Raw genomic sequence first — 27,845 nt, 5'->3', positions numbered from 1 at the left:
AAATATCATAAAATTAATGATATTTTTCCCCACTGGAGTGTAAATCCTTGTGCACAGAGAGTTATTTTTTTCTGTTCCTGTGTCAAGTACATACCTAGCTATGGCAGATACTCAAAAAGTTTGGGGGAATAATTTCTTGTAAAAAGACATGTATGCTGAGAAGATTTTTATATAATGCAGGTACTCTGGAAGATTTATAGAATCCTACAAAATTGATATTAGCATTCTGGCAGTCAAGGATCTTATTCAACTGCTATGGACTTTCTTTTTAATTTTGTAGTTTATTCTTTGCCAATCATGTCAGCAAACCCTACATAGATAGGAAAAGTCAGGAACTTTTCTTATTTTCATTCATGATGTCACTTTTCTGCTGAACTAATATCTCCTCCTGTTCTTAAAATTCATTTAGTATTACCTTAGTTCCTCTAAACTTCAAATTGAAACCTACTTACCCCATTTCCAGTCAACAATGATCTTTCTTTATTTTGAGTTCTTATATCTATTATGTTCACCCCAAACTGCATACATTCTTTCACACTAGTTTATGCTGTGTATAATTCTAGAGTTGTTCTTTACTTCATGTATATAGGTCTAGGCTACATAATTAGTAGTAGATTCACAAAATCTGGGTACCCATAAGGCCTCATTAAAAAACAAAACAAAAAAACTTCCCACAAAGAAAATATCACAGGGAAAAATGCTTAGGTATTTACATCCTCAAATAGGCACATACATATCTTTCAACAAGCAACAGAGAATCTTGGGATTACAGCCATTTATGTGACCTCTCAGATTCATGGTGAGTGGGAGCAGTAAAATAATATAGTCCAGGGCTCCCCTGGTGGCGCAGTGGTTGAGAGTCCGCCTGCCGATGCAGGGGACACGGGTTCGTGCCCCGGTCTGGGAAGATCCCACATGCCGTGGAGCGGCTGGGCCCGTGAGCCGTGGCCGCTGAGCATGCGCGTCCGGAGCCTGTGCTCCGCAACGGGAGAGGCCACGGCAGTGAGAGGCCCGCGTACCGCAAAAATTAAAATCTATTAGGAGAGCTAGAGATACCAGGCAGGGCTGCATCTATATATTTTTTTTCTCCATGCAGGGAAATACATACATCTCCTAGCATATTTTAGACCTTTGGTTTGTTACCCTGTCCCCAGCCAAAGCCAATATCTCTTTCTTTCCTTTCAGGGGAGAGAGGATGGTAGGCACTACTATCCTGTTTCATGGACTCGGATGCTTTCTGTCATGCTGACAGAATTTGCTAGATATCCTGATAGTCCTCATTAATCTGGGGGTTTTTTTCTTAGAAATTTGGTCTCATAGCTGCTGTTGCTTGAGCTATATTCATTTTAAGGGATATGCATATACATTACTCTAAGTAGCTAAATTTTAATGTATGCTGGAGTCATATGAAATGTATGTATTGCTCAAACTACTTAAAACGTTTTCCTTAGAGACTTAGGCTGCTTCACCTCTTTGCCGCTTCTATTTTCTTATGCTAATATGTAGTAATCAGCATTGCTTCATTTACTATATTTGTAGAAGTAGAAGGATGGGCTTGTAATTGGATACATAACTTCCATCTTTAATATCTTTGAAGGGTTTTAACTAACAATTTCTTCATCTTTATTATTGCTTGTAGTGCAAAGAGTAGAAAACACAGCTGGGTTTTTCAGCTCACAGAGGCACTTGTAGCTCAGTAATTTGCTGGCTAGAATACAGTACAAACAGCTTAGCTCTTATTCACCCCGAACCCTGTATTTTCTCCATTAGCTGATTATATCACTCAACTTCTCTGACTTCAACTTTCTCTAAAAAAATATGATGAGTATCCATGAGCTATGTTTGCAGAGCAAACTTTCAGAGACTTATTGGACACTAACTAGAGAGTAGTTGGACCCTGATGGCTCTTTTACTGGAATAGATTATGTTTTAAATAATATAACAAAGTAACTAACCAGCTACTGGATATTTATGTATTTATTTATACCTTACCTACTTATAAAAGGAATTTGAGATTGAATAAGAAATGCACTTGTAAAATTAGACTGTTAGAATACAAGATCAAAGCATTGAGAAGGAAAAGAATCTAAGTATGCTAAGGGTCTTGACCAGTATCCTCACTGTTTATCAGTGGTAGCTCGGAACTTCTTGGTAACCAAGAGTAAAAAATAATGGGCAATACAAGTCATACCTAGACTATTCATTTATGACCAACTTATTACTGGTATTTAAGTCTCAGAGAATGTATACAAGGGCAGAGGACAGCACGGTAAACAATGTTTTCTAAACTGTTCTGCAGAATGTACCAGGAAAAAAAATGAATATAGCTGTTTTTAGTCCTCAGGGATAAATAGTGATCTACACTTCTGAATTATAATTGAGTTGAATATAAATAAACATGAAGTGTGTACGATACACAGTCATTCTGAAAATAGATATGTAAGGTCACTTCATAGAGAGACTTTCATAATGTAGAAACTTTACAATATGTGAATTTAGTTGAAAAAAACTTTTTTAAATATCAAGAGATTATTTTATCAAATCACAGAAAATAGGCTTATCCTAATCGCCCAGCTACCTGAAAAACCTGCTATTAGGCTTGGCAAATAGATATGTAGAAATGTAAGCAACTGAAGGAACTTTGCCTGAAGACTTAACATAACTGCAGGTTTTCTTTTTTGAAAGAAATAGAAAAATCAGGATAGCTATTTTCCCCCTACAAGAAAGATACTTTTCTGTGTTGCTATCACAAGGCAGTTTGATGTAATAAAATAGGTTATTACCAACTAATGTTACTTTGAGCATTAATTATTCTGTGTTTCTTGACAACCAAGGCAAAAAAATTAATATTTAAGTTACATGATACATATATAATGCAAAAATACCGCACCCAAAACCCAGTCCCCCGAAAGAAAACAAACCCATACTGATTATTAGTGAAGCACAACACTTCTTTGTACCTAATGCTAATAGGAATTTACTGAGAGAACCCTCAATAGTAGTATTAATTACTGGTGATGTAATAGAGGTTTAGATTCATACAACTTAGTAATTTTAAAATGTCTGTCAGATATTAGATTTAAAAAAAAAACAAAGCTTAGCTGTATCCTGTTGCCGTGCATACTCTGTAATAATAAAAGGCAATTGAATCTTCAATAAAAATTTTAACATGATGATATATAGACAATTGTCTCCACAAATATTTCTACATACACAATCCAGCACCTGGACAGAGCCTGGTGCATCAGAAGTACTCCATCAGCGTTAAGGCTAATCAGATTTATTTTCATGACTTTCCTCAGCTACATTCATTCTCAATTCATTCTTAATTCAGTGTAAATTTATTGATCACATACTATAACCTGGCTGTGTTCTCAGCAAACAGATGCAAATCCCTTGCTCAATGAGCCTGTATTCTTGTGGGGATGTCATCCTCCTTGAGGTCACATTGCCTGTTCCTTTTGGGGCAGGTATGCTACAGATATCAATTGTGCCACAGACGGGGAATCCCGAGGGTGTGAAAATGAGATATAGTCTCTACCCTCATGGAATTTACCTTTTATTACCGGGAGACATAAAGACAATCACAGCTCAGCAGCCCTGTGGAAGATGTGTCCCTGGGATGCTCTGGGATCTCAGGTTAGGGGTGTGCATGGGAAAATGAGTGTGTGGCTGAGACAGAGAGGGAGAGAGAGAGTTAGAGGAACAGAGATATAACTTTCCCCCGTACTCGATCATTTGCTCAGCATTCAAGCAGGCAAATCAGCTTCTCTAAAAAACCCCTAGGCCGTTGACCCATAGCTCTGCTCCCTTTTTTAGCAAAACGATCAAAAGTTGTATACAATCGCTACCTCCATTTCCTCTTTCTATTCTGTCTTAAATTCATCCCTGCGAGCCTTTCATCCTGACCATGCCGCCAGAACAGCTCGTAACGAGGTCACCAGTGACCGCCACCTGGATAAATCGAACAGCTTGTCCTCAGACTCCATCGTTATTTGTCCTGTCACTAATATTTCACACAGTCGGCTGCTCTCTTCTTGAAATACTTAGCTTTCACGCAGCACGATTGATTTTCTGCTCTTTCTGCTTCCTCCCCGGCCCCTTCTTCTCAGTTTCTGTCACTGGTTCCCATTCCTCTCCTGCTTCTATCAGAAGTGTTCTAATCAGAGTGTTCTAGGACCCATTCCACGGCTCTCTCGTCTTCTCAATCGACACTCCCTCCCTGGATGATCTCACTCAGTCACGTGACTTTAAACAACAGCTGTACCATAATAAATTCCCAATTTGTATCGTCAGCATGAGCCTCTGCTCTGAACACCAGACTGGTAGATCCAGCTGCTTGTTTGAGATCTGCATTTGAATGCCTTTTTAGGCCTCTCACACTTTACATATTTGTAATGAAACTCGGGATTCTCCCACAGTCTTTTAAACTTAGATACAGACCCAGACCCTGTGACTCCAGAACCTTAGTTTCTTCTCATTACTCTAACCCAAGGCTGGATTGATGCCTGTGCTGTGTGCTCCCATCACACGCTGTGCTTACTCTGATCACGGAACATATATCACTGAATTACTGTGGCCTGTTTACTTGTTTGTTGCCGCTAGACTCCAAGTTCAGCAAAGACAGGAGTTGTGTTTTATTCATTAATGTGTTGCCTAGTGTATAGGACTGTGTTTGATACAGTAAATACTTTTGATTGATTGAGTAAATGAGTGACTATTACAGTTAACAGGTGCCATAGATCACTAGAAAGGAAATAGGCTAATATTGGTGTTGCTCTAGAGGGCTTTGTGGAGGCACTAACATTTTAGATGAAGCCTTATGTATTGATAAGATTTAGATAAGCCGAGAAAAGAGAGGAAGGCATTTCCATCACAGGGAAGGAAAGAGCAGAGGAAGAGGTAATAGTCATCATGATATGTGTATGGAGGTGAGGAACTCTGGGACGCCACAACAAGGGATATGGAAAGCAGTGTGGTGCAGATGTGGAGGGAAAATGGAGGGACACATCTTACCAAATTCTGGAGGGTTTTAAGCACCAAAAAACAATTCAGTCAAAATATTTATTGAAATATAGCATAAGTTTCTTCTAAGCTGTTTCTTAGGGTGCTTAGTTCTTATTTATGTTGCTGTAAAGTTAATGAGACATTAAGGATTTGGTAGAATACTAAGCATGCTAACACAAAGGCAAATGGCACAGAAGTCTGCTTTAAAGATATCCACCAACTCAAAAGCATTATTACAAGTCTTAAAAAGATCTTTTAATGATTATACTTTTATTCATGCACTAATTTATAACCTGACATTACTAAGCAAGTATTTAAAGATAGGTCAATTAAAACTGAACCCAAGAGAAAAGAGAACTACCATATGACTCAGCAATCCCACTACTGGGCATATACCTTGAGAAAACCATACTTCAAAAAGAGTCATGTACCACAGTGTTCACTGCAGCACTATTTACAATAGCCAGGACATGGAAGCAACCTAAGTGTCCATCGACAGATGAATGGATAAAGAAGATATGGCACATATATACGATGGAATATTACTCAGCCATAAAAAGGAACGAAACTGAGTTATTTGTAGTGAGGTGGATGGACCTAGAGTCTGTCATACAGAGTGAAGTAAGTCAGAAAGAGAGAAACAAATACCGTATTCTAACACATATATATGGAATCAAAAAAAAAAAAAGGTTCTGATGAACCTAGGGGCAGGACAGGAATAAAGACACAGATGTAGAGAATGGACTTGAGGACACATGGAGGGGAAAGGGTAAGCTGGGATGAAGAGAGAGAGTAGCATACACTACCAGATGTAAAATAGCTAGTGGGAAGAAGCTGCATCGCACAGGGAAATCAGCTCGGGGCTTTGTGACCACCTAGAGGGGTAGGATAGGGAGGGTGGGAGGGAGATGCAAGAGGGAGGGGATATGGGGATATATGTATACATATAGCTGATTCACCTTGTTATACAGCAGAAACTAACACACCATTGTAAAGCAATTATACTCCAATAAAGATGTTTAAAATTTTTTTTTTAATTTTAAAAAGAGAAAATATAATTAGTAAACATGTAAGCCAGTATGAAAACACTTATTTCAAAGCACAAGTAGTATTCTGGATGTATCTGTTTGTGTGTGTGCTTGCATGTATCTGCCTATGTTTATTGGTTAACTTGTTTTTCCAGCTCAAACATAAATGAAGAAAGGTTAACTATATAGCTGACACTTTATTCCAATGATACATTGTAGAAGTATGAGATGGGATGGGATGGCAGGACATAGAGATCCACTTTACTCCTTTGGTCAGTAGATCCAGTGGTAGACTATTAAGGTTGTGTATGAAAATACTAAAATAAGAATATTTCTGATTTAATAGCCAAGAGACGTTTGTAGGTATGTGCGTCTTACTAGTAATGTGATGAGCTTGCTCAGCCTTTGTGTTTTGCGCCTGTTGGTGCATTTGGAGTTTCAAAATTACTTACAGAGGAACAGAAAAGTGAGACACCATAGTGACAAAATAATGCTTAAAGATAAACTTTTGAACTACAAAGTCAGGTTTCAGAAACTGAAATAGTTATCTTCAGCCAGACCAAAAAAGTCCCCCTTCTACATCACAACCAAGCAGTTATTTGAAATTATAAGTAGGGGAAAGTTCTGGAAAGTCCCTTGTTGGGATTCGTGTTATCAGTGAAATAATATCACTTCTAGAGATATAAAATTGTTTGGTTCAAAATGTATATCTGTTTTCCTATCTACCTGTCTATCTACATCTAACATTTTGTCAGCTGTATGAGATCTGCAAAATATTTGCAAGTGTGTTTTATTTTTCACTTCTATAGGTAACTTTTTGCAAAGGGCCACATAGTAAATATTTTAGGCTTTTTCAGTTATACAGTCTCTGCTGCAAACATTTAACTTGCCATTCTAGTGCCAAACCAGCCATAGACAATACGTAAAGAAATGAGCATGGCCGTGTTAAAATGAAACTTCATTTAAAAAAACAGGTGGTAGGCCAGATTTGACCCACAAGCCATCATTTGCTAACCCTTGCTTTAGATGATTTTTAGAATCTTCACAATCAGAAGTTTCTCACATTTGAAAAAGCTTTATGAGTCAGAATTATGAGTCATTTATTTGCAAGTATCTTTCGTGTTTATATTTATAAGATTCAATTCACTTTGTATATGAGTGTAACGCACATGCGTACACACACAGCAGAGAGACGTACACTTAGAGTGTCTGCCTGGATAAAAACGAGCTCGCTGGAGGTTCTTTCTTTCCATTGCTATGATTCTGTGATTTCAGTCTTCTGTGAACAGTGGCAGCCTTATCCTAAATGACAGTTGACTATTTGACCAGGCAGCGTAGGTTGAATTGTCACATTGAGAGTATGAATGAATCAAGTATGAAACAGGAGTGTGAATGAATCAAGTAGAACAGAAGCGGACGAGGGGAACATGAAGGCACAAGTACTTGAAATGACACAGATCTAAGGGTGGAGGTTAGAGGTCAGAATAAAGAAACTTTACTGGGGAAAAGGTAACATTCTGCTTCCATCTGGTACATAACTAGGGAAATGCTGTGTATTAAAGTTGAGGTCAAAGCAGTGGTTCTGACATTGTAGTGGGCATCAAACTCCCGGACCCCGTCCCCAGATACTTTGATTGAATAGGTCTGGGGTGGAGCCGCAAATTGCTTCTTACTGTACATCCTGGGTATTTTTATTCAAGTCGTCCGCAGGCCACAGTTTCAAAGAAGCTGCTCCAGAAGTTTGCCCTCATCAGCTTCCTTCCCTAACTGTCCCCGAGGCTGACCCAGATCCAGCCTCTTTTGAACTTTCCACCTTCCTGCTATCAAACTAATCTGATTATCACCTAATTTCCTTTTATGTGAAATTAAAGGAATTAATCTGGGCTATTTATCAACAGCAAGAATCTTTTCAAAAAATAACTCACATCAAAACAAGCAAAAACCATAACTCTGTCCTCCCTGGGCATGTATTCTTTGACCCCCTACACAGCAGTGTGAGAATGCTGAACCTCTCACTGATTTATATGTAAAATTCCTAAGGACCAAACCAAAAGAGAAGGCCAGAATGGCTGGGGCACAAAGTGGGAGAGGGCCAGAGATGAGGCTGCGGAGGTGGGCAGGGACAGGTCAGGGCAAGTAGAGCTTCCTAAGGGGTTTGGCCTTTAATCCCTGGAGAAATGAGAAGCCATCAGCATCATATAAATGCAAACTCCGCTTCATTTCTGGGAATGGCATGAGGAGAGCTGGAATGTGGCAGAGTCTTGGATAACTGCCAGGTGTAGAGTCAGTGGCTGCTAAGATGATGGTGCATTTCACAAGACTGGAGACAGAGAAGGCTGGAAGGTGGAATGGGGGGAGAAGAAGCTTGGTTCTAGACCTCTGGTGTTTGAGGAATTTATGGGACATTGGGTCAGAGGTGTTTAACCTGCTGTTGATTATAGGTACCTGATTCTCAGAAACGAGAGCTGGGCTTGGAACATGGATGGACAGAGACATTAGTATATTGATGCTATTGGAAGTGCTGGGTGTATATGAGATTTCTCAGGAAAAGCGATTGGAATGAGAAGAGGAAAAAGACCGAGAATGGAACACTTTAAAGGAAAGGAGGAGACAGAGAAACGTATAGGTTGAGAATGAGAGTTCTGAGCGAATGGGACATGAAAGCAAGATAGGAGAGACTCACAAAGGAGCCGGGGACCAGGGACTCCAAGGAACTCCATACACGAGGTGCAGCCCCAAACCCAACATGTATCAAATTAGAAGGGAGGGCTTCCCTGGTGGCGCAGCGGTTGAGAGTCCTCCTGCCGATGCAGGGGACACGGGTTCGTGCCCCGGTCCGGGAAGATCCCACGTGCCGCCGAGCGGCTGGGCCCGTGAGCCATGGCCGCTGAGCCCGCGCGTCCGGAGCCTGTGCTCCGCAACGGGAGAGGCCACAACAGTGAGAGGCCCGCGTACCACACACAAAAAAACCAGCTTAGTCAGTGTATCCTCTTCTGATCCCTATCCTTAGCAGCATGAAAGTGAAATATCAGCTCTAAATCTTCGAGGGGAGGGAGGATGAGATAAACATTGGTGGCGTTACAACTCAAATGGTCTCGCTGTCACCGAGCAACTTCATTTATACCCTCAATACACTGCAGTTGCTCTTCAGAAGCAGTGGGTGTCTGCGTGTGTGTGTTTTGTGTAAAATGTCCATCCAAGATTTCCGCAGCCTCCTCATGTATGTTTGTCTCTGCTCTTAGCACATTACCCAAAAGCACTACCAGTAAAGGGCTAAGAGGAAATATAGGTTCCCGATTGCACAAGCAGATCTTTAGCTGCCAGACAAGGGATTTGTTTCAGCCGGTACCCACCCCGCGTGGTGCTCCACGGTTCCCATCTGGTAATGCACGCTATGGGATCACAGCAATGGTGCTAATTAAATGTCAGTGGGCTCAGGAGGTGCAGCAAGGCCTTCACGCTCAGATTCCTGAGACAGAAGCAGGAGGGAGAAGCAAGTCAGCCTTCCTGAAGCTCATTCGGGTCGGGGAGGGCTCGAATTCAGGCAGCTGCGGTGTTCAGATCCTCCGTGGATGCTGCAAGAGGGCCCACAAATGAGCTCCAAAAGGAATAAACCAACATTTGTCTATACAATATTAACAGGAAACACTTTCTCTGGGCAAGTTTTCCTTGACATCCTCCATCACCCCCTATTTTATTGACTGCATCCCTGATTCTGGAAGTGCATATTTAACTCATTTTTGAAGTTGATCACTCCCACACGTTCAACACTGACACAGATGAAGGGAGAAGCTTTCCAAAGTAATCAATTAAACACACATATCAGGAAAAGATCAGTGCTGACCCCTCTGGCTTCTCCTGAGGGCCCTGACCTTCTCCTGTCTTGTGTGCTGCCGTCTGCGTTTACTGTGGCGCAGGGAAACAGTCTGAAAATCATCACCGGCCTCTCCCCAGAACTACGCTGAGGTCCTTTTCTCAGTGAGTGGCACGGTCCCCTAAGCAGTTACCCAGCTAGAAAGCGGGCATTCATCTTGACCCTTCTTCCTCCACCCCACAGGGACAGCAAGGCCCACCAGTTCTGCCCTCTGGGCATACCTCAGACCTGCCCCGTCTTTTCCTCTTCCTGCCCGTTTCCTCCTTCTGCCTAGATAGCTGCTGCAGCAGCTTCCTTTCTCTTTGCCTCCAGTCAAGTCCCTTTTTAATCCACTTTCCACAGGGAGGTCAAAGGGATTGTTTTAAAATGCCAACTGCTTGTGTCTGTCTCCTGACCAAACTTTTCAATTGCTTTCAGTAGAACAGGGCACGTACTCAGGAACAGGGCACGCACTCAGGAACAGGGCTTGGGAGACCTTGGATGATCACGTGGGTGATTACTTTTAAAAAATATAAAATTGGCTCCTAGTTATCAAGTACTAAGTGCTATGTCTCACGTAATCATCACCATAACTCTCTGAGATAAATATGAATAAAGTACTGTTATTGGACAGGGTTTGAACCCAGGTCTGTTCCAAGCCCCTGGTGCTAAGCACTGTGCAGTCCGCACTCTCTAGGCGTCTGTGTCAGCATCCTTCCTCTTGCACTTTATATTCCAGAACCTGCCAACATCCTTCACTACCACCGAGTCCAAATCACCGTCATCTCTCACCTGGCTTATTTCAATAAGCGTCTAACTGTCCTCCCCTCTCCATTCACCCTGGCATTCCTCAGCGTCTTCTCTAACAGCAGCTGCACTGAACCCTTAAAAGTACCATGCAGATTACGTCACCTCTCTGCTCACAACCTTCCCGTACTTGTAGTTTCTAAACAAAAGTCAAATCTTGGCGATGGTTTCATAAGCTTCTCAGTATGACCTGACCCCTGTGCCCCCTCTACCTATATCTCCAGCCACCCTCCTCCTCCCCAACTTAAGCCACACTGGTCTCGTGGCTGTGCTTTGAAGCCAGCAAACATAATCCTGCTTTATGTCATTGAATTGACTGTTTCTTCTGCCTGTTACATTTCTGTTACAGTGTTCTGACCATTTCATTTGAAACGGCAGCCTCCATCCCCCCTCGTGCTCATTCCTCCCATCCTCTGCTTTGTTTTTATTATTTTTAATTTATTTTATATTTTTAAAATTTATTTTATTATTATTATTATTTTTTTTTTTGCGATACGCAGGCCTCTCACTGTCGTGGCCTCTCCCGTTGCGGAGCACAGGCTCCGGACGCGCAGGCTCAGCGGCCGTGGCTCACGGGCCCAGCCGCTCCGCGGCACGTGGGATCTTCCCGGACCGGGGCACGAACCCGCGTCCCCTGCATCGGCAGGCGGACTCTCAACCACTGCACCACCAGGGAAGTCCCTTCTGCTTTATTTTCTTCTTAGCACTTTCCTCTTTTGGTAGACCATATGTTTGTTTGTGTATGTCTTCCCCATGACCAGAAAACCCACTCGGTAAGGGCAGGAGTTTTGTTTTGTTCACTATTGTAATCCCTATGCTTAGAGAATTACTGGGCACACACTACAGTTTCCTGAAGTATTTTAGAATGAACACACAAGGCATACACCAATCATAGTATTTAGCTCATGATTGCTTACCTTATGAAGAGAATTTTGTGGTTGTTGTTTTGGATTGGGATAAGTGGGTCTTTATGTTATGTTAAAATTGCATATAACATGCTTTATGGATCTAACAATATTTATGGATAATTCATGACCTCATCATGTAATACCAAAGAAGCTTAAAATGCAGGCAGTAGCTTTGTCCATAGTATCTATACGTTTGTTTTTAATGCGTGTTTCCTTAGATGTCTACCAGTTAGATGTCTTTTTTTTTTTTTTTTTTTTTTTCTTTGCGGTACACGGGCCTCTCACTGTTGTGGCCTCTCCCGTTGCGGAGCACAGGCTCCGGACGCGCAGGCTCAGCCGCCGTGGCTCACGGGCCCAGCCGCTCCGCGGCACGTGGGATCTTCCCGGACGGGGACACGAACCCGTTTCCCCTGCATCGGCAGGCGGACTCTCAACCACTGCGCCACCAGGGAAGCCCCAGCTGTCTATTTTTTAAGAAAGGAGAACAAATCTTTCTAAACGAGTTTGTCTCTAAATTTTCTTTCCTCCTTTTCTCTCTTTTCTTTGCCTGCCCTCTCTTTGTCTTCTCATTTGCAACCTGGGTAATTTAACATTCGGAGTGACTAGATAACGGTGAAAAGGTGTTGGTTGTCACAGAATGAACAAGTAACAGAAGACATGTTTGCAATTCTTTGTCTCTTCAGTTTGATTCAACTGATCTGAATCCTGACTTAGAGCTGAAATTCACCTTGCCACCTCATTTCCTCCTTCATTAAGTTTGCCTTTGAAATGCAGAAGTTCACTTGAGCAATAATTCTCTCACTTTTGAGACCTGCTCTATCTAACAAAAGCTGACCTTTTTTTTAAGCAGCTGTTGATTAGACAGTTAAACATAGAGATGGCACTAGCATGTTATTTCTCAGTCTGATGTAACTCAGAAATAGAAAGCTGCAGAAACTGGAGGTTGAAACGCTTTCAAGCAACTGAGCTTGAAGTTCCTGAAAATGATCTTGCAGTGTTTCCTCTCAGCTTCCCACACTCCACCCCTGATTTTACATCTGACTCATGTGTGCACTTCAGATTGGATTCCTGAGCACACTGGCAGTGTGAGAACTGTTGTGAAACTCATCAGGGTTCCAAGCCTTTAATTAGGCCACTTTCAAATGGCTTTGTCAAGACCAGTAGCAAGAGAAAAGCAATTGACTCATTCTTAGAAGAGGTTTATCATAAAGGAGAGTAGAATAGTAATACTGTGCTCTTCACTAAGTCTGGTTGGTTGAGGAATGTCAGGGGCATTAGAAGCACAGACCCTCCAGTAATTCTCTTTGATATGATATTGTATGTATTATTGTTATTTCACAGCCAGGTAAATTAGACATAAAAAGGTCAAGGGATGTGTACGTGTTCCCATGAAAGGTCAGGGACAGAACCAGAGATAGTCCCTTAGTGTGAATAATAATCTCACTTACTCCAACAATTACTGTGAGAGCAAGAATTCTCTAAGTTTTCCCAGCCAACCATAAGACCTACTTTAATATGGTCAGAGCCCTCAAAACGATGGCTTTCTTCACCTCTTGGTGCTTTCCTTGGGGGGAAAGAAAAGATCACTAGAAACAATGAAAGAATCAGAATACTTTTGAAGAGATAAGCGATGCTATAATTCCTAATTTCTTTATGTTGTAAGTAAACGACTGCTTTATTCCAGAAAGGAATTAGAACATGTTTCATATACACAAATTGTAATTCAATATTTTCTGAAAATCAATCTCTTTTGGAGAATTAAACACATTTACCATTAAAGATTGAACAAAAACTATGCCTGCCATCCACCCATCCATCCACCCATCCATCCATCCAATCAATATTTATTAAGGAGCTGTTCCATGCTGAACAGTGTCCTAGTTACATGGGACACAACCGTGAACAAAACAAAATTCCTGTCGCCCTAGGACTTTTATTCTAGGTGAGGGAGATACACTAGCATCAAATAAATAATAATTCACACTCACATTTCATTATTTCAATTGTCACGGAGAAGGATCCTTCTGTTCTGCTAGTGTTTCCCAAGCCACATTTGAAAAATCACTAAGGAGGGGACATGATTGTAAATATCCAGCAAATTTATTTCTAGATGCTTTATTTCTATTATTATTTCTAGATAATAATACTAAAGTATTATTATCCTCTTATCTCTGGGTCTGAAGAAATGCATTACTTCCTCTGTGGGAACAGTAAGACCCACAAATTTCAAAGACATGTCTTTATTTACATCAAAAAGAAATTGAGTCTGAAGAAATGTCTGTCATCAATTCTACAAAACAAAAGCAAAAAACTCCGAATGTACATCATTTGGGGGTTTCCTAGACATCAGCTGCTGCCTTCTTTGTCTTATATTAATGTTTATCTGTATTTCGGGTAAGCTCACTAAACATGTAGAATTCGGTTTTTTTCTTGCTTTTCACCATGAAATATTTTCTTTATTTCGACTAGGACACTGCCAAAATGATTAATATAGAATATTTTTGTAAAATACAGATTTCAGAGAAGATGACCTACTTAACATAGTTTATTTTCATCTAGTTTTTAGTCATTCAGAAAATACTGATGTACATTCTTACATTGACATCAGAAGCAGTTCAGATTTATACTTTGCTAAAGTTTGCATGAAACAATGTAAAATGGCAGGTATTTTCCCTTAAAATGATAAATTCTTAATAAAATACTAATATATATAGCTTCTATAAAATACTAATATATAGGGACTTCCCTGGTGGTGCAGTGGTTGGGAGTCTGCCTGCCAGTGCAGGGGACGTGGGTTCGAGCCCTGGTCCGGGGGGATCCCACATGCCGCGGAGCAACTAAGCCCATGCTCTGCAGCGGGAAGGGCCACTGCAATGAGAAGCCTGCCCGCAAACTAGAGAAAAGAAAGCCCACGTGCAGCAAGGAAGACCCAACGCAGCCAAAAATAAATAAATATATATTTTTTTAAAAAAAGATCAACTACAAGAGTATCATCATATTAAAAAAAAATACTAGTATATATAGCTTCTGAGTATTAAGGTAGGAGAAAGTGTGACCTGTTTTAGTTGAAGAAGTGAAACTAAAGAATAAATATGACAAATAATTGTAGGGAAAAGCTTGCTTTAGAAGGTAATTTTGTTCATCTGCTCATGAAAATACACTTATAAACTAATTTTATAAGCTAATATATTTATTATATAGTATAATTATGTAAACCTTCTAATAAACTTTTTTTATTTGAATGGGATTTTAGTATAGAAGTCTTTATTTTTTAAAAAAAATTTTTATTAGAGTATAGTTAATCTACAGTGTGTGTTACTTTCTGCTGTACAGCAAAGTGAATCAGTTCTACATGTACATATATCCACTCTTTTTTAGATTCTTTTCCCATATAGGTCATTACAGAGTATTGAGTAGAGTTCCCTGTTGCTATGCAGTAGGCCCTTATTAGTTATCTACTTTATATACAGTAGTGTGTGTATGTCAATCCCAATCTCCCAATTTATCTCTCCCCACTCATTCCTCCCCGGTAACCATAAGATTGTTTTCTACATCTGTAACTCCATTTCTGTTTTGTAAATAAGTTCATTTGTACCATTTTTTTTAGATTCCACATGTAAGTGATATCATACGATATTAGTCCTTCTCTGTCTGACTTACTTCACTCCGTATCACAATCTTTAGGTCCATCCTTGTTGCTGCAAATGGCATTATTTCTTTCTTAATGGCTGAGTAATATTCCATTGTATATCTGTACCACATCTTCTTCATCCATTCCTTTGTCGATAGACATTACTGAGTACAGGAATCTTTTTTTTTTTTTTTTTTTAAGTTTTTTTTTTTAAGTAGTTACCTTTATGGGGTTTTTTTTTGTGGTACGCGGGCCTCTAACTGTTGTGGCCTCTCCCGTTGCGGAGCACAAGCTCCGGACGCGCAGGCTCCGCGGCCACGGCTCACGGGCCCAGCCGCTCCTCGGCACGTGGGATCTTCCCGGACCGGGGCACGAACCCGCGTCCCCTGCATCGGCAGGCGGACTCTCAACCCTGCGCCACCAGGGAAGCCCCAGGAATCTTTTTAAAAGAGCAAAGTGAGCTCAGAAATTGGAAGCCATGAGTGATAAGTGACCAGTTTTCTTTTAATTAAATGGAATACTTTTGATATGTCTGATCCCAATTTCAATTTTTTTTGAAAAATGGATTCAGTAAACTACTGTTATTAAGAGTATTTAATAAATGTTTACATTTTTCTTATAGGTTTTTAAAGGAAAAAACTTCTTTTTAAAAAGTTGCTTCTTTTATGTTTAATTTTAGATTACAAAAAAAGGGGATTTCCTGTTAAGAATATAAGTTGGTCATGGTGATAAAACATATTAAGGACCAGAATTCTGTTAGCAGGATTAGAATCTCCTAGAGGGTTGGTTAAACCAGGTTGCTGGGCCTCACTCCCAGAGTTTCTGGTCCTGAAGGTGAGGTGGGACCTAAGAAACCACATTTCTCATGAGTTCTCAGGTGATGCTGTTGTCGCTGGCCCTGGACCACATTCTGAGAACCTTTGTATTAGCATGAATATTAGCCATCAGTAGGAAAGCTAGATTCTTCATTACAACAATTTGTAATGCTTCCTGTCACAACCTTAGTACCTAGAAAACTTACTACTTTCAATCATTTAAAAATACATTGTTTCTTGCCTTTGTTGTCCCCTCTCCTTCTTTGCCCTGCTTCAAGGGATTGAGCTATCATATTTATTATAATCATTAAAGGTCTTTTATTGATTTTACTATAATTTCAGACAGATCCTCATGAATAGGAGTCTACATCATCTGGAAATTAGGAGTTTTAAAATTTTTCACAAATTTCTTGTCATTTTGCATGTATCTTTATCTTAGTTTGGCCACCGTTGTAAAACGGAAATAATAAACTGATCCCTAAGAACCATAAAGAATTTACTTTAGATATTAGTTAAGTAAAAGCTATGTTGTTTTTTTTTTTTGCAATATGTTGTTATAATTGTTCTATTTTTTTTATATATATATATTTTTTTTTAACATCTTTATTTGAGTATAACTGTTTTACAATAGTGTGTTAGTTTCTCCTTTACAACAAAGTGAATCAGTTATACATATACATATGTTCCCATATCTCTTCCCTCTTGCGTCTCCCTCACTCCCACCCTCCCTATCCCACCCCTCTAGGTGGTCACAAAAAAGCTATGTTTTCTAAACTCCTTGGATAACGATGCTCTAATGTAGGGTAATGCTGGCTTTCCGGGGTCCCTCCTTCAGTCCTGCAGGGGGAGGGAAGGGACCAGTTCCTTACTTCCCTGTGGTTGTGTGTATGCGGCAGGGATGAGAGAAGACAGTCTTGAGATCTCATGCTTTCCTTCACGTCTGGGGTCCTTTGGGCTGGCGGTTTATGAATCCTCCACGGCTGCCTGGCACGGTGCTCAGGAGTTTGCCCCATCTCTTTCCCAGGGTGCCAAGCCGTATTTCTCAGAATGAACACCCCCTCTGTTCTCTCTTCTGTCCATTGCCAGCTTCCCAGTTGGTCACGCTTGCTTTGGGGCTTTCTCTTTGGATTCTCAAGAGCCTATTTGGAAATCCAGAAAAATGAATATTGCCTTTTTTCTCTCTCATTCTGGCTACAGTCCAAATTCTGCTCAAGATAATATGGATAACTGTGTTTGACTAAGGAACAGGGAAGCCTGAGAAAGAGAAAAAGGGATTTTTTAACTGACTTTTTAAGAAAGACTGAGATTCGTTGCTTTTCCCAGCTAACCCATTCCATTACACTGGTTGGTGGTGAATCAGTACTTTCCTGTGCTTCCCATAGCCCATCTATAATACTTTTCCCACTTCGTCTCATCCTCATCTGACCCCTCCTCCAACTCTCTAATATTATCACCTCCCTTCTTTGGGAAAGGCCACCATTTCCTCCTTGGGAAAGGAGCCCTTCGCTACTTAACCTCAGACATGAGCTGAATATTAATGGGGGTTTCCTGCAGCCTGGATTCTGCTGCCTGAAGTGGGAAGGGGGTGCTCCTGTCTACTGGGGGGCCCGAAGCTGATTCTCTTCTAAAGTATCTTAGTGCAAACACCGCCTGCCACAGTGACTGTCTTCTTGTCGAGACCGCAGGGCTGAACTGCCTCATGTGAGTAAACCTTTTCTTCTTCTGAACATGGCTTTGACCCTACTCCGAACAGAATGATAATTCTGGCAACCACACTCTAGAAGAAGAGTTATTTCTTCTTTGATCTATTTTCTTTATAAAGGACCTTACAGTCCTGAGAGTAGCTCTGGACAGATGGCACCTTTCCCAAATGGATTCTCTCTAATCTCCCAATTCCTTTTCCAATAGAAGCAAAAAGAATAGGTAAGGATCTCAGTTTATCTTGCCACGGTTAATAGAAAAATTCCTTTTTGGTTTGTATTAGCTTTTGCTATAGATTGAATGTTTATGTCTCCCCAAAATTCATATGTTGAATCCTAATGCCTAATGTGATGGTATTAGGAGGTATTAGGAGGTGGGGTCTTTGGGAGGTGATTAGGTCATGATGGTGGAGCCCTTCTGAATGAGATTAGTGCCCTTATGAAAGAGGCCTGAGAGAGATTACTTGCCTTTTCCACCATTGAGGTTATAATGAGAAGACATCTGACTGTGAGGAAGTGAGCTCTCCTTAAACATTGAATCTACTGGTGCTTTAATCTTGGACTTCCCAGCATCCAGAAATGTGAGAAATAAGTTTCTGTTTATAAGCCACCCTGTCTATGATATTTTTGTTATTGCAGCCTGAATAGACTAAGACAGCTTCCTTGGACTGCTGTAACAAATTACCACAAACTTTCTAGCTTAAAACAGCAGGTTTTTATTCTCTCACAGTTTTGGGGGCTAGAAGTTCTAAATCAAAGTGTTGGCAGGGCCAAGCTCTCTCTGAACACTCTAGGGTAGGATCCTTCCCTGCCTCATCTTAGTTTCTGGTGGTTGCTGGCAATCCTTGATATTCCTTGGCTTGTATCACTCCCATCTGTCCTGTCATCAGTTGGCATTCTCCGTGTGTGTGTGTGTGTGTGTGTGTGTGTGTGTGTGTGTATCCAAATTTCCTTCTAATAAGGACACTAGTCATTGGATTGGGGCCCACCAATATCCAGTATGACCTCATCTTGATTTCATTATACCTGCAAAGACCTTATTTCCAAATAAGGTCAGTTTCACAGGCCCTGGGGGTTAGAACTTGAATGTATCTTTTTGGTGGACACAATTCAACCCACAGAAGTATTCTCTATTCAAACTCCTCACATGGGCATTTAGTGTGACTCCAAATTCTAATCCCATCTCCTGCTATCCATCCTCTATGACTTGGTTCATGCAGATCCCTCTCTACATTAGAATGGCTTCCTCACGCCATCCTCCTTCCCCTTCATCATTTTCTCTGTTCTTTAAAAACTTTATCGGATGCATTTCTTACATGATTCCTTTCCTAGTACCACCAACCAAATGTGATTCCTTGTATTTCTGCCCTTGTTTTCCCTCTTTTAATTACATTTCTGTAATTGTTTTAATTCCTCCAACTAGAAAGTAGGTTGCTTGAAAGAAGAAAGTGTCTACTTATCTCTATAATCCCACAATAGTTCTGTGCTTTGCACATAACAGAATCACAAAATCAGAGAAAAATAGATGTCTTGAAAATACAAGACTTGTGTATTTTAAGCCTGTTAGAATAGGTGAAAACCTTAGTTTATATCCTCTTTTGCTGATTTCTCTCTGCTTCAAACAAGAAGAGTGTTTGGTATAAAAGCAGTGTACCAAACCTAAGCAGATAAAGGCAATTATTCTGACTTCAGGCTGTGGCTCAGTTTGTGATCTTTGGAAAGCTGGTAGCCATGTCAGGTTTTACCAATTAATAAAAGTGGAGCTTACATGAAAAAGTTAACAGATGAGAGGTGCCAAAGAATAATTATCATTGAATAATATTCAAGTGCAATTGCTTGGTTTTTTTACTCCAATCTTACTTGGACCCAAACTGGAATGAACACTAAAATCCTAATGATAAGAAGACAAATGTGAAATGGTTTAATAAGGGATGCGGCTAAAAATGAAAAGCCCAAGTCTGTCATCTTTATTCCCCAGTCTTGGATTTTAAAAACTGAACAATGTTAGTCAAAGACCCTGCTGTAGGTTATATGTGTTTATGTATAAGGTTTGTACTTACAAGTATGTGTAAGTACATATAAGTAAGTACGTATACATATGCTAATTTCTATTCAGTGTTGTGTATGTATTTAACTAAATTACAAATATGTCATAATTAATAATGAGGTACATGATTTTCACTTTTCTTTTCAACATGTAGTGAAAGAATCACTAGCACTTCTTGGTAGTCCTTTGCTTCATAGGGATGTCTTGATTCTTTTATAAGGCTGACTATCCACCAAAGCTTTTGATCCCTTCCTCACTTATATATATGCATATATCTGCCCACGATTACATTGCATTTTGTTTTAAAATTTTTCTGTTACGATAGACAACAGATTATCTCAGGGCTAGTTTTTCTGTTTGTAATAATGAGCTAATGAGAGTTCTTTATTGGTAAAATCATTTTGGCATCCCTTACTAAGCAGGTATGACAAATGTAAACCCACATCATATATAAAACAACTGCTACTATTTTGCCTTACAAAGATTGTTGTGGATTACAAGTTTTTCTAGAACCCAGAGATTTCCCACCTATGACATTATCCCTTTTGGCATTCATTACTGTTGCCCATGTTCAGATTCTCATTATTACTAATACTGACTGCTGGTTGGTTTACCAGACTACGTTGTGTTGTGACATCAGCTGATTTCGAGTACTGTGGTGAGGGTCTCTGTCCAGTACAGTTGGATATTGTAATATGACTATCCTTGATTATTTTAATTAGCTGTTTTCCAGTTTTTCATTAGGATTTAAATTAGATTTCTTACTATGATGGCTCTCAACAGATGTGCTATACTTGTCCAGAAACTTATCAAGTGTTTTCACCTTTGGTTTCCAAAGCATGTAGTACTAAATGATGCCATTGCATCTTTGGGTGCTGGGGTTGTTTTTCTTTTTTTATGTCATATAAAAAGGTACATGGCAGGTATAGCGGACAAAATGTGGCCGGAGTGAAGACCCCATCTCTAAGGAAAAACTGATATCTCTGGTTGGCAGTGTGGCCATTCTACATGATATTTTTTATAGAATTGCATTAATAGGGGACTAAATCTTTCTTTAAAAAACAGTTGGGCATATGTTAATTGGTCTCTGAGAATTTGTACCGTGCTTTTTAGTAAACTATAAATTTGGACCAAGAGAGCTCTATACTGATACCAGTCATTTTCACACATTTCAGAATCAGTGAGATACTCTACTTCTTTTGTATTTTGTCTATATAATAGGAATGCTATCCTTGCTTCACAAAGCGTTCAATTCAACTCAGCATTTTTTGAGTATCCAGTCCCTTCCTCTCCAAATAGTTTACAATCTAGCAGAAGGGATATAAGTACATGAATAACTATGAGACAAGAAAAATTATTAAAATATTTTATTTCTGCAAACACTGGGAATTCTATCATCATCTGATATCTAATCAGATTTCTTTGGCCTTTCTCTTTTATCGAGGAGAAAACAGAGAGATAATTTACTGAGATTTATGGGTCCTTGCTCACTTAGGTGCATAATGAATGTCATTAATTAACCCATTTCTTTACTGATTCGACTAATATTTATTTTTGTCTATTTGATGTACCAAGTTCTGTTTTTGACTCTGAGAATGTAGAGGTGAGTAAGACCAGGTGCTTTTCCTCAAGCATGTCACAGCCTGTTGGAGAGTAATAATAGTTACTAAGATACAGTATGAGAAATTATACTATCTAGATATGTACAGGGCACTATCTGAACACAGAACAAGGAAAAAGAAACTAGGTGACTTTAGTCAGGAAAAGCCATCAGTTACAAAGAATATAAAAGACATCCAGGTAGAAAAATATGGTACAATTACTTCTCCTTTTTTTTATTTAAAAAAATTATATATTTCAAATTTTCCAAGATTGGTATAGATGACTTATATAATCATGAATGAAAATATTATTTTAAATGTTTGAACATGTGAAGGGAGGCCTAGGCATTTTTTAAAGTGCCTTTTAAAGTGCCCCTTATCTGCAATCAACCAAGACAAATGTAGGATCATTTCATTAAGACTGAAGAAAAGAGAGAGGCCCTATCATGTTTGTGTTGAGCAGGGTGAAATGAAAATTATTTGTATAGATTTGTACTATTAATTATATCACATAAAATAGCATTAGTGGTTTCTTAAAATAATTATAGCAATTTTGACACTATAAAGTGACTGTGAAAATGTAAAAGGGCTTCCCTGGTGGCACAGTGGTTGGGAGTCCGCCTGCCGATGCAGGGGACACGGGTTCGTGCCCCGGTCCGGGAAGAACCCACATGCTGTGGAGCGGCTGGGCCCGTGAGCCATGGCCGCTGCGCCTGCGCGTCCAGAGCCTATGCTCCGCAGCGGGAGAGGCCACAGCAGTGAGAGGCCCGCAGACCACAAAAAAAAAAAAAAAAAAAAGTAAAAGCTTTTTTTTTTTTTTTTTTACAAATGAACTTATTTACAAAACAAAGATAGACTCACAGACATAGAAAGCAAACTTATGGTTACCAAAGGGGATGGTGGGGGGGGAGGGGGCGGGTGGAGATAAATGAGGAGATTGGGATTAACAGATACAACTAACATATATAAAACAGATAAACAACAGGGACCTACTACATAGCACAGGGAACTCTACTCAATATCTTGTAATAACTTACGATGGAAAAGAATCTGAAAAAGAATATATATATATATACATATATAATATATACACACACATTAACAGTCTCTTTGTTGTACACTTGAAACTAACACAACATTGTAAATGAACTATACATCAGTTGAAAAAGAAAAAAGAGAAGAAAAAAGTAATAAAATGTTTTAATAAATAAATTTAAAAGAAATTATTCAAATTAATGTCTTACCTTGGGAAGCTCTCCATAATTTAAGATTTAAAGACTTACATTCAGTCGATTAAACAAATATGTATTGAGCATCTAATATGTACCGGACACTGTTCTAAGCCTTGGAACAGTGAACAGCAGTGAACAAACCAGATGAAAACCTATGTCCTCTAAGAACATACACTTACTTTCTTCAGGGGGAGATAACTAATAGATCAATGATAAAATATGGTATGTTGTAGTGTGTGCCATGGAGGAAAATAAAGCAGGAAATGGAGTTAGATGTTTTGGGGAAGGTGAAGGAGTTGGTCTCTGAAAGCATGGTTATTGCTTAGACAATATTTGGAAGGAGTCCTGAAGTAGGGTTAGGGAGCAAGCCATGCAGGGATCCAGAGGAAGAGAATCCAGGCCAAGGGAACCGCAACTGCTAAATCCCCGAGACGAGAATGTGACTCTCGGATTGAAGGAACAAGCAAGAGCCCAGTGGCGCTGGGACCATGGGGAGGGTAGCAGGAGAGGAGTCCAGAAAGGGAGCAGGGCCAGATTCTGTTGTCCTTCTTGGCCACGGTGAGGACGGGGCTCTGGCTCTAAATGAGGTGACAGCCGCCCGAGGGTTTGGGGCAGAAAAGAGGCATCATCTGATCAAAAAGATGACGCCAGCTCCTAGGTTAAGGCGACTCCGGAAGACAAGGGTGGAGCCAGAAGACCAGGTACGAGGCTATTGCAGAATTCCAGGCGAGAGGAGATGGTGACGCGAACCAGGGTGGTGTGGAGGTGTGAGAAGCAATGAGATGATAGACACTCCCGAAACCTGGTCCTTGCTGATCACTGCTCCCTGCGCTGTCAGTAAGCTCCATTCTGAATATCTCACTCTGACTAGCCCTCCCTAACTAGCACTTCCTTCTCCCACCTAACTCCCGACACATTTTAAAACCACGTTAGAAGCTACAATTCGTTGATCCTGTCACCTTTTCCTTGTCCCTCCTGACTTCATTTCCTTCCTTCTTCAGCTTGGATTCCATGGTCCCATATACATTCCTTGCGTAGACTCTTAAATTCCACCTCTCTCTTTTTTGTACATTGTTGACCTCACCCAGCAAAACCACGATCTCATTCATTACAACGCTGCTTACTCCATGTCTGGACCCTGACAGATGAACATCAAGGGAGAAGAACACAAAGATACTTATTGCCCTCACTTTGACCATAGCACAGGGGGGCCCTTGGGGTTTCCTGACAATCCCATTTTCCAAGTCCATTCACTTTCCCTAGCCGACTGTTCCATACCTTCTCTTCCTCAAAATCCCAAACCTCTCTCATCCTCCTTGTCAAGTTTTTACTCCACTGAGAAAATAAAAGTCACCAGAAAAGAACTACTTTGTGTATCCACCACAGCTGCCCACCCGTATTCTCTGCTGTCACTGCGGCTGAACTTGTTTCTATCTGAGGCAAGTTCTTCCACTTATATACTAGATCATTCCATTCTCACCTAGTCAAGACATTGCTTTAGCAAATGTTCCATCTCTCTCAAACAAACATGACGTTATAATTGCCATCTTAAAAAAATCCTCCCTTTTACCCTGTCCCTTTCTCTAGCTTCCACCCTATATTTTTCCTCCCCTCTTAGAGCAAACACTCTTCAAGATCTGCCTGCACTCATCGTTTGTACTTCTGCCCCTCTCATTCTTTTTTTTCTTTCTTTTTTTTTTTGTGTGTGTGGTATGCGGGCCTCTCACTGCTGTGGCCTCTCCCATTGCGGAGCACAGGCTCCGGACGCGCAGGCTCAGCGGCCATGGCTCACGGGCCCAGCCGCTCCGCAGCACGTGGGATCCTCCCGGACCGGGGCACGAACCCGTGTCCCCTGCATCGGCAGGCGGACTCTCAACCACTGCGCCACCAGGGAAGCCCCCTCTCGTTCTTATTTAAACTCACTACAGCTAGGCGTTGGTGCCGACCATTGCCTGACGTGCTGTTGTCAAGGTTACCATGACTTCCAAGTTGGTGAACAAGTGACCACTTCCCAGTCCTCAGCTGATTTGATGCAGATGATCGCTGCCTCCATTTTTTAAAGTTCTTTCTTCATTTGGCTGCCAGGACACCTGATTTCACTGGTTTTGCTCCTACCTCACTGGCTCAACTTTCTCAGTCAGCTTTGCTGATGCCTCTCATCTTTCTAGCCTCTGTCAGAGTTCCTTAGATCTCCTTTCTCCGTCTAAGCTTACTTCAGGTGATCTCACTGAGGTTCATGGTTTCAAATATCAGTCATATACCGATGACCCCTGACATTTAGCTCCAGCCCCAGCCTCTGCCCAGAACTCCTGACAAGCACCAACAGCCTGCCTGCCACCTCCCTTTAGATGATGTCTAGAGCTTCATGTGTCTAAAATCAAAGTCCACATACTCACCCCCTGAATATGCACCTCCTGCATTTTTCCTTAGTAAGTGGCATTTCTAAACTTTCAGTTGCTCAGTAATTTTGGAGTCACCCTGAACTCCTCTCTCTCATGCCCCAGATCCAATCCATACACAAATTATGCCAGTCCATGCTTTCAAGAACTGGCCATTTCTTAAAACATATGCTAATGTGCCTACATGATGACCATAGTTTTTTTTTTTTTTTTTTTTGCGGTACACGGGCCTCGCACTGTTGTGGCCTCTCCCGTTGCGGAGCACAGGCTCCGGACGCGCAGGCTCAGCGGCCATGGCTCACGGGCCCAGCCGCTCCGCGGCACGTGGGATCCTCCCGGACCGGGGCACGAACCCGCGTCCCCTGCATCGGCAGGAGGATTCTCAACCACTGCGCCACCAGGGAAGCCCCCATGGTGACCATAGTTTTATCCTTTGAAACTCATTTAGATTTTTAGAAACACCTACAAGTCACAACAAGTTTTATGACTGTGGTTTGTAATAAAATCTGTATAATTCACATTTCAGTCAAAAATAAAATGTAAATATAAAACAGGGAATGGCTTTCTTGAATGATTTATAAATATCCCTGAAAGCCAATTCTAAAATAATAGTTTCAAAAATGAGCAACATCAATGAAATGAATAACTTATCAAATTATCACTAACAAGGATGCTGTTTATTTAGTTTTAGTTTTATAGGTTCTGGATTATTGTTTAAAATTTATCTCCATTCTTTACACTTACAATTAACAGTAACATTTCAGGAGTAATACAAAGACTTATTTATTGCTCTTTAATGTTGATAAGAGTATTGACTCTGAAACCATACTGCTTGAGTTCAGTACTGGTTCTATTATTAGCTGGAAAGCTACATTCTCACAGACAATTTCCTTAAATGCTCTGTGCCTCAGTTTTTCTATCTGTAAAATGAGGATAAGAGTGCTTACCCCAGGATTTCTTACTAGGATCAAATGTGTTCATGTACTTAAATGTTTAGGATAGTACCTGGCACAGAGTAAGAGATAGGAATGGTACTAGGAATAAAAGAATTATATGGCAGATTCTTTGTTACTAGAAGCCCTCAGGGAACTTGAGGCTTAATAGAAAATCTGAAAGGTTAAAGACATTATGAGGTTTTAGAGATTGTTCAAGACAACCATAAAAGAGATATCTGAAGGCAATAGGTATTAGTTATCTACAAAGTGAGAGAACTGACCAACAAATGCCATAGACATTCAAATGAGAAAGATTACTTCTATCAACAGCAGGTTAAGATAATTTATGGTGAAATTTTTGTGTTTTAAATGTTCGGTTTCAATTACAATAAAACTGAGATCTGTACTCATAAAGCACCAATATTGACATATGAACATGTAGAAGCATAGGATTTTAGTACAAACTGCTAATTGTAGAGCTTTGATTAGATGCTGTAGGAAACATAGATACCTATTTATGTGTATATAAGAAGCTGCCATTTATATTGGTACCACTACCCACTGAACTGTCACAGTGTTCATCAAGTTATTTATTATAAGGAGCATCAATTATATATCACTGTGGGCTTTTCTTCTTCCTGGCACAATTATACATTATTGAAGATGTGTATTTAGTCAACAATTAGTAATTGAATACCTACTCTGGGCAAGACACAGTCTTCTCGTGCTAAGCAACTATATCGCCAAATAAAAAGGTAAGATTGCTATAGTGATGTTGTTATTTATGCCTTTCAAATAGACATGCTTTCCTGAAATGGAATTAATTGCCATGAACCCCAGAACTGTGAAGCTATGTATACAAGTGGACAAAGTATTTTCTAAGTTTGTCCCCAGGACAGGGGGCAAAAAAAGTCCTAACACATTTCTTCCCTTTTTTCCCCTCTAGTTGGCACGCCACAACAAACTCTTGCAGCAGATGCTCAAACCGGGATCCGATCCAGATGATGGAGATGAAGCCTTAAAGTATTATGCCAACCACACCTCACAGATCGAGGTAACCATCTATTATGTCTTGAATGGGACCAACTGTGAAAAGATATGTTTACTTTCTCTTTCAGACCATTTTCATTATTGTTTCCTAGAACAACGAAGTAGAATTGAGTGATGTAAACTGTAAAAGTATATATACCAAAAGAAGAGATGTGAGCAGTCACTTTTAAGAAATTCATGTGTACATCTTTCAAGGTTGCCTTTATTTTTTGACCAGAAACATATGTAAATTCTCTCTTATAATTAATAAGGTTGTTTTTTTGTTTGTTTTGTTCTGGTCCTGGAAGAAATCATTGCAGAGCAGTGATATTTTAGAGACAGGATTATTATAGTGGATATTATCATTCAAGAAATGGTTTCTTTTTAAAAACTATGGAAAGCTTATTAAAGTAGAGATCTCTGTGTAAGAAAGTATTCAGAAGGATGGGAAAAACGGAAGGCCCTAGTCAAGTTTTCATATTCATAGCATGAGCTTGAAATGGTTTAACAATGTCCATTTCACTTTGCAGCAATTCAGTCCCACCCCCGTAGATGAGACCTTATTGCAGGGCTGGTGGCAGTTCAGGAGGTGTGGGTCAACATGGCCTTAATCATTTTGTGTTGTGAGACCCATCTGGCTGTCATTTACCAGCTATGGTATCATTTTGACCCTGCTTGGCAGAGCTGATCAGGCAGAAGTGAGCAGAGTAGTTGACGCCTGTCACTCGTAATTTACATTCACACATTCATTCACTTTGGCAGATATTTTTAGTTTTCAGCTGAGTGCATGATGGCATCACTGCTATTAACTCTCAAGGTACATAATCACCGTACCTTCTTTGTTTACTGTTGC

General features: G+C 40.3%; 1 protein-coding gene across 2 annotated transcripts in view; it reads left to right on the top strand.

The window, feature by feature from the left end:
* Positions 1 to 27,845, top strand: part of ITPR2 (inositol 1,4,5-trisphosphate receptor type 2) — a 526,733-nt gene that overhangs the window by 387,276 nt on the left and 111,612 nt on the right. For both annotated transcript variants that reach the window (XM_059081164.2, XM_059081169.2), the window contains one exon: positions 26,910 to 27,017. In XM_059081164.2, the coding sequence (XP_058937147.1) occupies positions 26,910 to 27,017 (108 nt within the window). The remainder of the gene's footprint in view (positions 1 to 26,909; positions 27,018 to 27,845) is intronic.

This window comes from Kogia breviceps, chromosome 12 (assembly GCF_026419965.1).
Source record: "Kogia breviceps isolate mKogBre1 chromosome 12, mKogBre1 haplotype 1, whole genome shotgun sequence".
In the NCBI taxonomy this organism is placed as follows: Eukaryota; Metazoa; Chordata; class Mammalia; order Artiodactyla; family Physeteridae; genus Kogia; species Kogia breviceps.
This window is presented reverse-complemented; position numbering and strand designations above follow the sequence as displayed.